Source organism: Microtus oregoni, unplaced genomic scaffold, assembly GCF_018167655.1.
Source record: "Microtus oregoni isolate MIOR12 unplaced genomic scaffold, Mior012 000036F_ref0000092, whole genome shotgun sequence".
Lineage (NCBI taxonomy): Eukaryota > Metazoa > Chordata > Mammalia > Rodentia > Cricetidae > Microtus > Microtus oregoni.
Window position 1 is genome coordinate 1,098,341 of NW_024543095.1, and position 13,185 is coordinate 1,111,525.

Sequence of the window (13,185 nt, forward strand, 5' to 3'; positions counted from 1 at the left end):
CCTCGCCACTGCAGAACACCAGTTCCATCACAAGTGGGCCATCCTGTCGGACCCCGATGACATCTCTGCCGGGCTGAAGGGCTACGTAAAGTGCGATGTCGCTGTGGTGGGCAAGGGAGACAACATCAAGACACCCCACAAGGCCAACGAAACAGACGAGGATGACATCGAGGGGTGAGGCCCCCATCTCCCCTAGAGCCTGCATACAACCCTTCCATCCTCCAAAAGGAAGTTCTTGAAGAGGCCTGAACCCAGAGTTCTTGCCATCACCCCCTTACTTCCAAGATCCACCCTGCCAGTCTCTCCCCCAGGGCTCAGGGCAGTGTGGCCGCTGAGTTAACAGAGGGCAGTGCTTTGGCATCAGATTTCCAACTGAGAAAGCGGGTGGAACGAGGAGATGCTGGCACCTACTGCTGCCAGGGCCCGAGGGTTCCAGTGCCATGCACTCAGGCAGCAGAGAGATGGCATTCAGTGTGCCAATCTTAGCAGCGGGTGAGGGCTGCTGAGAAACACTCCAGGACATCATCTGGACTCTCAAAATGTGCTGGGATCCAGTGAGCCTGGTCTCCCACGGGCTGGGGGAGGAGACTGGCCCCTGAGAAGCTTTTGTCATGGGGAGAAAGGTGGCAAAAAGATTTGAGAGTTGATGTCATGATTAGCATCCTCCATTACCGTATACAAAGCACTTCCTGGGAAGTGGCTATTCATATCATTGCCACTTTAATGTGGAGGAAGCTGAATCTTGATGAGATGGGAAGCTTTTCCCAAAATCCTAAAAGTGGATAGGCACCACGAATTAGTGTCCTTAATAAAAGTGTGGGTCCTCTGAAGCTGTCCTTCACAGATTATGCTGGGCCCCAGGGAGATACAGGCCTGTGTGTGTGTGTGTGTGTGTACGCGCATGCATGCACGCCCACACATACAAGACAGAGAACACACATGTGCAAGCATGCACTTGCTCTGTCTCATCTCCCTCTCCACCTCTCCTCCTGTCATACTCCTTGAATAGCTTGGGTCTAAGGACCTAAGATGCAAAGCGGATTGTCTAAGCCTGGTCCATGGTGGATCTGATGTGCTGCCTGCTTCTCACAGGAACTTGCTGCTCCCGGAAGGTGTGCCCGCAGAACGTCAATGGGCCCGGTTCTATGTGAAAATTTACCGGGCAGAGGGACTGCCCCGGATGAACACCAGCCTCATGGCCAACGTGAAGAAGGCTTTCATTGGGGAGAACAAGGATCTCGTTGACCCCTACGTGCAAGTCTTCTTTGCTGGCCAGAAGGTACTGGGATGGAAATTCCAAAGGATGGGATGATGGGCTTAAAGAACAGGCGGTGGATGGGAGGAAGAGGCACACCAGGAGAAACCTGGAACCTCCAACTGGGAATGCACACAGAACACACTAGCCGTGACTTCATCTCACCAGGGCAAAACTTCGGTGCAGAAGAGCAGCTACGAGCCGCTGTGGAATGAGCAGGTCGTCTTTACAGACCTGTTTCCCCCACTCTGCAAACGCATGAAGGTGCAGATCCGAGACTCCGACAAGGTCAATGACGTGGCCATTGGCACCCATTTTATTGACCTGCGCAAGATTTCCAACGATGGAGACAAAGGTTAGCAGCCTGGCATGGGTGTATCCGGGGCAAGAAGGGACATGAAGGAAGGAGCAGATGAGGCCCCTTTCCCTTACACCACCTCCGGACCTCGGCCAGACAGAGATCGAAGGGTCTTATCTGTAACCCCTCCCTCAAGGAAAGGGAGGATGTAATAACTGCTCGGAGCTGACTGGATTAGCAGTTAGCTATGTTGCCTTTGCACCCGTTTTCCCATTGGCCAAGTGACAACAAGAACTATCATATGTTACAGTGCACACACTCTGTAAATGTAATCTCCGAGTTCTCACTAGTACTGGTGAGCACCTGTGGGGACTGACCGTACCCCAGAATCTGGGAACGATGCCGGGCACAAGGACACAGTGAGACGAGATGCCACTCCTAACCCTCCTCATGTCCCTGGGGGAATCAGAGAGAGAGAGAGAGAGAAAGAATGTGTGTGTGTGTGTGTGTGTGTGTGTGTGTGTGTGTGTGTGTGTGTGAGAGAGAGAGAGAGAGAGAGAGAGAGAGAGAGAGAGGATACCAAATGACCAGAACAGTGGGAAACAATAGAACAGAAGAAACAACAGCCCACGGTGCAGTTCTGCATCCAGGAGATACCCAGAAGCCATGAATTCAGACTCAGACGATAGACTGGTGCTTCGGGAACAAAGAGAGGGTGGCCGGGAACACCTGCTCAGGGTGTGGGGCTCCTTCAGGGTGTGCTAGACCATGACAACGGGTGTACAACCTACTGAACACACTCTAGCCACCAAATATATACTTTAAATGCCAAATTTAATCAATGAATTATATCTCAATTTTTAATGCTGTGTTTACAAAACAAAAATTAAATATAAGAGCTGAGGAAATAGTTTGTGAGAATGAGTTCAATCCTCAGAAACTATTGTTTAAAAAAAAATAGGGCATGATGGCATGGGCTTGTAATCCCAGCACTGGGGAGGCAGAAACAGGCACATCTCTGGGCTCCCTGAATCCCAGCCAATCTAGCCAACTTGCCAAGTTCCGGGTCACTAAGAAACCCTGTCTCAAAAAAGAAAAAAAAGAACAGTGCTTGAGGAATGACATCAAAAACTGGCCTCCATGTACACACAGTGCACACACACACATACACACACGCGCGGCGCGCGCACGCGCGCGCACACACACACACACAAGAGTTTTGTTTTGTTTGTTTGTTTGTTTGTCTTATCATGTAGACCAGGCTGGCTTTGAACTTAAAAGAGATCTGCCTGCTAGGATTTAAAGTGCGGGCCCACATTCAGATTCTGACAAGAAAGGAAGGGAGGGAGGGAGGGAGGGAGGGAGGAAAAGACATAAAGACGAATTAGATTCACATAAGGCAAGCCCCAACAAATCCTGAGCACAAGAGAACTGACTGGTGACAGATACAGAAAATGAGGCTGTTTCACCCCCAAGGTCCTGATCAGCCACCCACTGTGGTCACAGCCCAAGCTGCTGCTTCCTGATGGAGCTGGGGACCCATAAATAATCAAGAGAACACAGAGAGGAGGGAAGGTCCCCTGAGCAGGACAGGCAGGATAGATGGGCATCCTTTATCTAGAAATAAAACCAAGAGTGGAGGATCCATGTTGTGGAGTGTGGGAAGAGTTGGCACCTGTCTGAAGGTGGTGCCTACAGCAATGGAAAACAGGAGTCTGGCTTTCTATCCCACACACCTTGCCAAGGCTCCTGCAGAGAATAAGATACCAGAAGGCACGCCATATAGGCATGAGTGAGAAAACTGCCCCACACCTCCCTAGCACCCAATAGCCAAGTCCACAAGGATCCCTGACTCCTGAGTGAGCCTTGGATAGGACACAATCTTTCTACCTCCCCTCACTGACACAGGCTTCCTGCCCACGCTTGGCCCAGCCTGGGTGAACATGTACGGCTCCACGCGCAACTACACACTGCTGGACGAACACCAGGACCTGAACGAGGGCCTGGGGGAGGGTGTGTCCTTCCGTGCCCGCCTCATGCTGGGACTGGCTGTGGAGATCCTGGACACCTCCAACCCAGAGCTCACCAGCTCCACAGAAGTGCAGGTGGAACAGGCCACACCTGTCTCGGAGGTGAGGGCAAGGCTGTGCTGGGTCCAGGTCCCTCACTGGATCCTCTCCTCAACACGCCAGCAGAGTTCTAGTTTTTCCCTAGAGCTGCGCTGTCTACTCAGGGGCCCTCATCTGGCCCTTTTGCAAGACCTCAGTCCTCACCTACTATTGACTATGCGCTACACCAAGATTCCATTATAGACACCAGCAACCAAGATGGCACCCCGCCTCTGCTCCTCTTCTCAGCCATGGCTATTCTTGTAGCTATAGAGCTAGCCATTCTCTCAAGAACAACCAGGCTGGGGACTTGAGTCCAGACTTCCCAGACCCAGAACTGAGTAGGACACACCCCAACTGTCAGCCAGATGCCTATCTATGACATTAGGAGCCTGACCCAAGTCTGCTGCCCCACTAAAACTCAATGTAAGTGTTAACTGCCTCCCCCACAGAGCTGCACAGGAAGAATGGAAGAATTTTTCCTATTTGGAGCCTTCTTGGAAGCCTCAATGATTGACCGGAAAAACGGGGACAAGCCGATTACCTTTGAAGTGACCATAGGTGAGAGCCACTGGGATCATGGGAAGTGTTTCCAGCTTCTGGGTTGTCACTGTGAGCCACATACCCTAGGCTACAAAGAGTGGGTGCCTTAGGGTTTCTATAGCTGCAACAAAACACCATGGCCATAAAGCAAGGTGGGGAGGAAAGGGTTTATTTGGCTCACACTGCCATATTGCTGTTTATATTGAAGGAAGTCAGGACAGGAACTCAAACAGGGTAGGATCCTAGAGGCAGGAGCTAATGCAGAGGCCATGGAGGGTGCTGCTTACTGGTTTGCTCAGCCTGCTTTCTTATAGAACCCAGGACCACCAGCCCAGGGATGGCACCACCCACCATGGTCTGGGCCATCCCCCATTTGATCATTAATTGAAAATAAAAAAGCCTTACGGCTGGATCTCAAGGAGGCATCTCATCAGCTGAGGCGCCTTCCTCTCTGATGGCTCTAGCCGTCAAGTTGACACACAAAACCAGCCAGCACAGTGAGCGGATTGATGGGTTTCCCTGACTGTCCTCAAATGCTCATGAAGCATCTCTGGTTCTTGAGAGTGTACCTGACCATAAGAGGGGTCAGCCATCACTCCACCAAAGAGCCAACTCTCTCCCTTATGAGCGACGGGTCCTTTCACTGGATGGTGCTGTCGGAGCCCTTTACCTCTCCAGGAGTAACATGGACTGGACGGAGCGGGGAATGAGTAAGGAAAGGACTTTAAAAGCCACTCTTTGTCCAGGAAACTATGGCAATGAAGTCGATGGCATGTCGCGGCCCCAGCGGCCTCGGCCCCGGAAGGAGCCTGGGGATGAAGAAGAAGTAGACTTGATTCAGAACTCCAGTGATGACGAGGGGGATGAAGGCGGAGACCTGGCCTCAGTGTCTTCCACCCCACCTATGCGGCCCCAGATCACAGACAGGTGGGTCCTGCCACTTGCGTCAGCTCCAGTGACCCTGGCCCTCACCTCCCAGGACCCTACGCCTCAACATCCCTCAACCTTCCTCCGCATCCGACTCCAGGAACTACTTTCACCTGCCCTACCTGGAGCGCAAGCCCTGCATCTACATCAAGAGTTGGTGGCCTGACCAGAGACGACGCCTCTACAATGCAAACATCATGGACCACATAGCTGATAAGCTGGTCAGGGCCAGGCGAGAGGTGGTGGGATCTGGAATTCCGGGCATGTATGGGGGCCTCACCTGTAAAACACAGACTGTCTATCTAGAGGCTCTCTTGTTTTTTGTTTTTTTGGTTTTTTTTTTTTGGTTTTTCGAGACAGGGTTTCTCTGTAGCTTTGGAGCCTGTCCTGGAACTCCCTTTGTAGACCAGGCTGGCCTCGAATTCACAGAGATCCTCCTGCCTCTGCCTCCCAAGTGCTGGGATTAAAGGCATGTGCCACCACCGCCCAGCTAGAGGCTCTCTTGAAATAGAGAAGGGGGACACCCAACAGGGCCGGGAGCTCTGGAGTAGTCTAAGGGTCTGCCTCTCTAGGTCTGGGCTCTCAGAGACCACTAGGCAAGGTTCAGGTATGCACAAGGCCTCTACCCAGCCCTGGGTCCTTCTTCCTGAAGGAGCTGAGGACCCATGAATAACTAAGAGTCCCCAGTGTCTACAACAGAACCTGGGGACTTGGCGGCTCCTTCATAATATATATGACATATATAAGCCCACATTACTAGGTTCCTCTGTCCTGGGGTAAATGGGAAAGACATCTGGGAGGAGGAGGGCTGAGGCCCGGAGTGCACCTGAAACCCTGGTTCACAGGAAGAAGGTTTGAATGACGTGCAGGAGATGATCAAAACGGAGAAGTCCTACCCAGAGCGCCGCCTCCGGGGTGTGCTGGAGGAACTGAGCTGTGGCTGCCAGTGAGAAGATGGATGGGGACGGTAGGGTGGGACAGGGGACACTGTAGCCAGGTCAGCGCAGAGGAGGCTAAGCCCTGGCTCTGTCCCACCCATCCCTCTGCAGTCGCTTCCTCTCCCTCTCCGACAAGGACCAGGGCCACTCATCCCGCACCAAGCTGGACCGGGAGCGCCTCAAGTCCTGTATGAGGGAGCTGGTGAGGCTACAGCTGGACCCCGGGATCAGGGAAGTCAATGGACAGGGGCCGTCTGTTCTTGATGTCATAGCTCAAGCTGTCACCGAAAGCTGAGTGTTCCTCCTACACTCTTCCCAACAGGAAAGCATGGGACAGCAGGCCAAGAGCCTGAGGGCCCAAGTGAAGCGACATACTGTACGGGACAAGCTGAGGCTATGCCAGAACTTCCTACAGAAGCTACGCTTCCTGGCAGATGAGGTGGGTGGCCTAACTGGCAGGGACAGCATAGAAAGGGGCTAGCGTGAAAGTCTGCCCCGCTCGGATGGCCACGATTGACAAGACTGAGCAGGCCCAGTGGGAGAAAAAGAAGACCCAGGAATGAGGATCTTTCCCTTCCAAGCCCCAGGAGTGTGGTGCAGCCGGCTCAGGGTCCCACTACACTGAAGCTGATTCTCCCTGGCTTGTGCCCTTGCTCCTCTGCTGCAGCCCCAGCACAGCATTCCAGATGTGTTCATCTGGATGATGAGCAACAACAAGCGCATTGCCTATGCCCGGGTGCCCTCCAAAGACCTCCTCTTCTCCATTGTGGAGGAGGAACTGGGCAAGGACTGCGCCAAAGTCAAGACCCTCTTCCTCAAGGTGCTGCCCGGGATGGGACTTAGGTGGGGCAAGGCGGGTTCTTGTAGAGGCTCCACTGAGTCTGGCAAGCCTAAGGGAAGGGGGTGGAGCCCTTAACTAGCAGGTATTCAGAGGGCTGGTGCCCACCCCCCCCCCACCCCCCCCACCACCACCACCCCCCACCCCCCCACCCCCACCCCCCCCACCCCCACCCCACCCCCCCCCCCGCCCTTCTGTCCATCCCTTAGTCTCCCACCCCCACATCTATACAGTGAAGGGGTTAGGCACAACTCTGCCTAACTCTGCCTGAGGCTTCAACACCACCCCGGGCGTCCCTTACCCTGTGGGCCCTGGAAGCTGTCAGGCTCTTGGTGACCTCGATCCTGCCCCCCAGCTGCCAGGGAAGAGGGGCTTTGGCTCAGCAGGTTGGACAGTACAGGCCAAGCTGGAGCTCTACCTGTGGCTGGGCCTCAGTAAGCAGCGAAAGGACTTCCTGTGTGGCCTGCCCTGTGGCTTCGAGGAGGTCAAAGCAGCCCAAGGCCTGGGTCTGCACTCCTTTCCGCCAATCAGCCTGGTCTACACCAGTGAGTGAGGATTCCTCATCCTGAGTGGGCCACTCTCCCAGCTTGTACCCCCAGAGGGCCACGGGGGCCGTATGGCATGGCTCAGCCCACTCTTCCCCACAGAGAAGCAAGTCTTCCAGCTCCGAGCCCACATGTATCAGGCCCGAAGCCTCTTTGCTGCGGACAGCAGTGGGCTCTCTGATCCCTTTGCCCGCGTCTTCTTCATCAACCAGAGCCAGTGCACGGAGGTAAGGGCCTGGGGGGCGGGGCTCTGGGGGAGGGGCCTGAGGGGAGGGGCCCTGAGGGGAGGGGCTAGGGGGGAGGGGCCCTGAGGAGAGGGGGCTCTGCGGGGTGAGAGGGCTCTGGCTTTGGGAGCACCGGAAAGCCATACAATTGATCTGCTAGTTTCCCAGATCTCAGAGGGAAGCCCTTTGGGCAACTGGCTAGGCTGGTAAAAGTCACCAGCTTGGACTAGAGATATGCCCACAAGGCAAGAAAACTTTGGCAAGGCGCTGGGAACAGACTTCATAGGAGCCTTGACTTTCAGATTTCTGGAAAAGTAGGGGACTCAAACACCCTACAGGTTCCCTGTGGCCCATGACTAGGAGTGGTGTCCGCCACTTATTCTCTGCCCCTCACTCCATGGTGCAGGTTCTGAATGAGACATTGTGTCCCACTTGGGACCAGATGCTGGTGTTTGACAACCTGGAGCTGTACGGTGAAGCTCATGAGTTACGAGATGATCCCCCCATCATTGTCATTGAAATCTATGACCAGGACACCATGGTAAGGGTGGGCAGCGGCACCAGCAACCTCTAGTGAACCCTGCCTCTGCGGGTTCCTCCCCTCCCCGTGCGCTAAGCTCTGTGCTGGGAAGAGTGGCTGGTGACCAAGCTTGCCGGGTGCCTCCTGGCCACCCACAACCTGATCCTTTTCCTGTACCATGAGCCTCTTGGGGACCAGGAGAAAACCCTGATGTTTTCCACCTCCTGGGTAAACACACGGAAGCCAATGTCTTCCAGAGACATTACCAGGAAGCCCTATGCCACAGCTCCACCCCCACTCCAGGGCTCTGCTCCCTACCTATGTTCATCACAATCTGTAGCAGCCATGGAGGTTCTGGTGTGGGGCGGGAGAGAGCAGGATAATACCCTTTCCAAGAGGGGCTAACTGCCTATAAGCCAACTCAACTGTTGAGGTGCCCAAGGGAAAGCTAGAGTGTTGTTGTGTTAGGGTAAAGCTGACTTCATGGGCCGGACCTTCGCCAAGCCCCTGGTGAAGATGGCAGATGAGGCATACTGCCCGCCTCGCTTTCCGCCCCAGCTTGAGTACTACCAGATCTACCGAGGCAATGCCACGGCCGGGGACCTCCTGGCTGCCTTTGAGCTGCTACAGGTAAATGGCAGGCGAAGGGGATGGGGGCAGGCTTGAAAGCTGGGGCTAGGAGTAAGATCTCAGGGCCTTTGGGCTCTCTGGCCTGCCCTTTGCTTCTGATCTCATGACACCAACTCACTGGGGAAAGGGCCTGCCACTATGATTTATGACCTTGTTCCTCAGATTGGGCCATCAGGGAAGGCTGACCTGCCGCCCATCAATGGCCCAGTGGACATGGACAGAGGACCCATCATGCCTGTGCCAGTGGGAATCCGGCCAGTGCTCAGCAAGTATCGTGTGGAGGTGTGCACCAACTAGCTCCCAGATCATGACCTGGAGACTTATTAGTTAGGAATGCTCGGCCTAGCTTAGGCTCGTTTCTGGCTACCTCCTTTAACTTAACCTGTTTCTCTTTACTTAACTTTTGTCTTGGGGCTTTTTTGCTTTCCTTCTGCATATCTTACTTTCACTGTTTCTTGTGTCTGGCTGGTGGTTGCCTGACTTCTGGCCCTGGGTGTGTCTCTCTCCTTCTCCCTCTTCTTTCTCCTTCTCTCCTCTCACTCTTCTCTAATCTCGAGTCCTCCTCCTATTTATTCTTTCTGCCCACCAGCCCCACCTATCCCTCTCCTGCCTAGCTACTGGCAGTCAGCTTTTTATTAGCCCAATCAGGTGCCTTAGACGGTCAAGGTGAAACAGATGCAACACATCTTTATGCAATTAAACACATATTCTTACATCATTAAGTAAGTGCAAGATAAACAAATACAACAGTTAAAGTCACATTCCTCAGAATAAACAAACGTAACACCTCTTTACATAGTTCAAGTAATTTCCACAACAGAGGTGCGTGTGGACTCCGTGCACCTCCCTGCCCTGCGTGTGACCTTTGCCCAAGTCACCCTGAGACCTTTGCCCCATGAAAAGCCATGAGTGTACATTCCACACAAGCCATCAAACTCCTGCTCCCCTAGCCAGAAAAGGATAGTGAGGGCCCAAGAATGGAGCCAGCAGCACTGGCATAGGCCCCTAGTCTAGTGCACTGCCCCTGCCCGTGGTGATCTAGCTTCCACCTCCTACCCTGTTACTGCTCAGGTGACCCTTCCCAGCCACCCTGGGCTCCCTTCACAAAGCCACCCTCCCCCTGCTCTCAGGTGCTGTTCTGGGGCCTGAGGGACTTGAAAAGGGTGAACCTGGCCCAGGTGGACCGACCACGGGTGGACATCGAGTGTGCAGGAAAGGGGGTACAATCATCCCTGATCCACAATTATAAGAAGAACCCCAATTTCAATACCCTGGTCAAGTGGTTTGAAGTGGTGAGTGTGGGAGCCAGCAGAGCCTAGCAGGGCTGGGTGTGACCAGTGCAGCGTGCCTTAGCCAACCTCCTCTGCCCCTTCTCTGAGGCATAGGCTGTAGCATGTCACTGTCATCTCTCAGGACCTCCCAGAGAATGAGCTGCTGCACCCGCCCTTGAACATCCGAGTGGTGGACTGCCGGGCCTTTGGACGATACACCCTGGTGGGCTCCCACGCAGTCAGCTCACTGCGGCGCTTCATCTACCGACCCCCAGACCGCTCAGCCCCCAATTGGAACACCACAGGTATGGCCACCTAAAGCCCAGGCTTGCCTCTAGTCAGCTCCTAGAAGGGCCTATCTCACAGGGCAGTTCAAGTATCCAGTAGGATTTCCTCTAGGGCATCTCTATGGGGCAGTGTGGCAGTGTAGCAGGGCTGGAGTGGGGGTGGGGGGATGGACAGCCTTAGGGTCAGAGAAGGCAGCACAGGGCTGCCCTTCACTCTGAGGCCCACAGCTAGTCCCGACAGGCCCTCAAAAGGCTGAGAGCAGATGGCTTCTTCTCCCAGGTGATGGAGGAGACCCAGGTCCCCCGCTGGTCATAGCCTCTGGGCCTCACCTCAGTTCTGCTGTCTGAATGCACAAGGGTCCATCCCTCTCTCTAGATCACTTCCCTTCCTTGTGCCTAGCTTGTTCTTGCATCTGCCCTGTCCCTCTGCCCTAAGAAAGCTCCAGAATCTGCCGTAGGCCGTTCTTCCTACCTTACTGCTTCTCACTGTGACTCTGCTCCTCCTGTCTGTCGTCTGTCTGTCCAGTCAGGCTTCTCCGGGGCTACCACGTGCTGTGCAATGGGGGCCCCTCTTCTCGCCCCACAGGGGAGGTTGTAGTGAGCATGGAACCAGAGGTGCCCGTCAAGAAGCTGGAGACCATGGTGAAGTTGGATGCGGTAAGGCCAGTGGCCAGCTCCCAGCTGGCCGGGGACACACAAACACAGGTGGCACATTGGAGAGCCAGGCAGACCTGTCCTGATAGTGCAACTCTGACTTAACTCTTTAAGTGAAGTTATCAAGAACAAACCTTGGTTCACATGGAACTGTCTGGAAGTGGGGGGGAACTAAGGAGTGTACGTGTGTCTGCACATGAGCAGATGGTACGTATGTACAAGAGAAGTAGTTATGGTTAGAGGCAATGACCTGCAATGTTTCATACTTCAGAAACGCCCCCTAGGCAATGAAATGCTTATGAGAGAGGTGTGGCCTGTACAGGTGACGCCCCAGGAGCCTGGGCTGGGGAAGGAGCTTCATAGGGAAGGTCCTGTTCTTCAGGGGGGTCTACCTGGCAGAGGAAGGTCTATAGGAGAGGGCAGGATGGGCTAGCCTGGAGTCAGCCTCCCGAGGCCTCGTCTCTGCTCAGAGCACGGAGGGACTCCCTCCCAGTCACATTTTCAGGCTCCTGATCTCTACCTTGCTCGATTCACACAGCCTGGGGGTATTTCCTAGCTCCTGCGGCCTGGTCTAAAGTGCTTTTCCCTTGACCTGGCCAGTGTATAGAATCGGGGCTGCCAGTGGTCTCTAGAAAGGACAATGGGTCCTGCAGCTCCAGGTAACACTGCCTGGAAAGCTCACTGCCCAGGTGCCCAGTTTTGAACATTCTGCTGCCCAGCTCCCACCCCTTCCCCATACACTCCTCGTTATTCATAAAAGCCCCCAGCTGATTCTAAGGTACTGGCCGCCAGGGATCTAGTAAGCCAGAGAGAACAGCAGAAGCAGCCTTGAGTAGGCCCTTAGTCACCTTAACGGGCAGCCTGCTCTTGTAAGTGTGAAGCTTGCCTTGTGGTCAAGAAAGAAAAGTAAGCATTGGTCCCTGTGTGCGCCCTCGTGGCTCCTGGCTTCTCACTTTCTGCGCTGGCCCACTGCCTCTCCCTTGGGTTCTCAGTGGCAAATCCTGTCCTGTCTCCTTGGTTCCTTCCCTCTACAGACTTCCGATGCTGTGGTCAAGGTGGATGTGGTAAGTGGTGGAGCTATGCAAGGACCCTCGGGCAAGAGAGCCATTCACTTACAGCAGTGCCAGGTCAGAAGGCCAACTTCTTGGACCTAGCCATCCTTCCCTGAGTGCCCGTCCTGTGGCTGCCAGTGGCAGGCTGTGGTTCTTACGGGGTTATGGTATCCTCTGCACCAAGGCCTTGTCTCCATGGCATTGGTGGCCCCCTGGTACTATGACAAGGGGCGGGCTCTCTGGGATCAGATAGCCAGAGTGGGAAGAGATCATTCAGGGTCCCACGAAAGAAAGAAGGAGAGCCTATGGACGGTTGCCCTGCCAATTCCCAGGCTGAGGAGGAGAAGGAAAAGAAGAAGAAGAAAAAGAAAGGCGCGTCAGACGAAGCAGAGGAAGAGGAGCCTGATGAGAGCATGCTGGATTGGTGGTCCAAGTATTTTGCCTCCATCGACACAATGAAGGAGGTGAGAGCCGAATGTGAGCTGGGAGGAAGGAGGAAAGGGTGGCAGGTGCCCCAGCTCTAAATCACATCCACTTCTCCAGCTCCTATCCTAACCCTCAGAACCAGCTCCTCGAAATCTCCCTTCAGAGTCCGCCCTCCTTGGGCTGGTAGCCAGTTGACCTTCATGGCTGAGTCCCCTCTCATCAGTCCCACAAAGATCTCTTGCATCTGTGTGCTGAGGCAGATAGCGTACAAGGTGCTGTGGGAGTCAGAGATAGGGTGCCACCAATGCCCTGAGCAATGCACACATGAAACGAAGGTGACCATGCCACCGGCTGTGACCTGGAGAGTCAGGAAAACCCCATCATGTTTTGGCAGCAACTTCGACAACATGAGTCCTCTGGAACTGACTTAGAAGAGAAGGAAGAAATGGATACCACTGAGGGTGAGCCCCGAACCCCTGGCATCCAGACCCCTGGCATCCACGACAATGTCTGCTGCTTCCAGCCCTACTCCCAGGCCTGGGCTCCAAGGATCAAGCTAAGAACCTCTTCTACAGTAGTTTCCACTCTGACCAGTTCAACAACCACAGCACCAGACAGACACGCAGAACCATAGACTATCTGAGCTGGAAGGGACATCCCTAGCTTGTC

General features: G+C 54.3%; 1 protein-coding gene across 1 annotated transcript in view; it reads left to right on the forward strand.

Annotated features, from left to right (window-relative positions):
• The window catches only part of LOC121432879 (otoferlin-like), a 91,920-nt gene that overhangs the window by 69,721 nt on the left and 9,014 nt on the right, over positions 1-13,185 (forward strand). The window contains exons 12-33 of the mRNA XM_041631041.1: positions 15-174; positions 1,093-1,279; positions 1,424-1,610; positions 3,462-3,685; positions 4,114-4,222; positions 4,951-5,131; positions 5,232-5,352; positions 5,977-6,077; positions 6,181-6,271; positions 6,392-6,508; positions 6,737-6,889; positions 7,263-7,452; positions 7,555-7,679; positions 8,083-8,217; positions 8,665-8,826; positions 8,989-9,108; positions 9,957-10,118; positions 10,240-10,402; positions 10,911-11,041; positions 12,073-12,102; positions 12,423-12,554; positions 12,911-12,977. Coding sequence (XP_041486975.1) covers positions 15-174; positions 1,093-1,279; positions 1,424-1,610; positions 3,462-3,685; positions 4,114-4,222; positions 4,951-5,131; positions 5,232-5,352; positions 5,977-6,077; positions 6,181-6,271; positions 6,392-6,508; positions 6,737-6,889; positions 7,263-7,452; positions 7,555-7,679; positions 8,083-8,217; positions 8,665-8,826; positions 8,989-9,108; positions 9,957-10,118; positions 10,240-10,402; positions 10,911-11,041; positions 12,073-12,102; positions 12,423-12,554; positions 12,911-12,977 — 3,048 coding nt within the window. The remainder of the gene's footprint in view (positions 1-14; positions 175-1,092; positions 1,280-1,423; positions 1,611-3,461; positions 3,686-4,113; positions 4,223-4,950; positions 5,132-5,231; positions 5,353-5,976; positions 6,078-6,180; positions 6,272-6,391; positions 6,509-6,736; positions 6,890-7,262; positions 7,453-7,554; positions 7,680-8,082; positions 8,218-8,664; positions 8,827-8,988; positions 9,109-9,956; positions 10,119-10,239; positions 10,403-10,910; positions 11,042-12,072; positions 12,103-12,422; positions 12,555-12,910; positions 12,978-13,185) is intronic.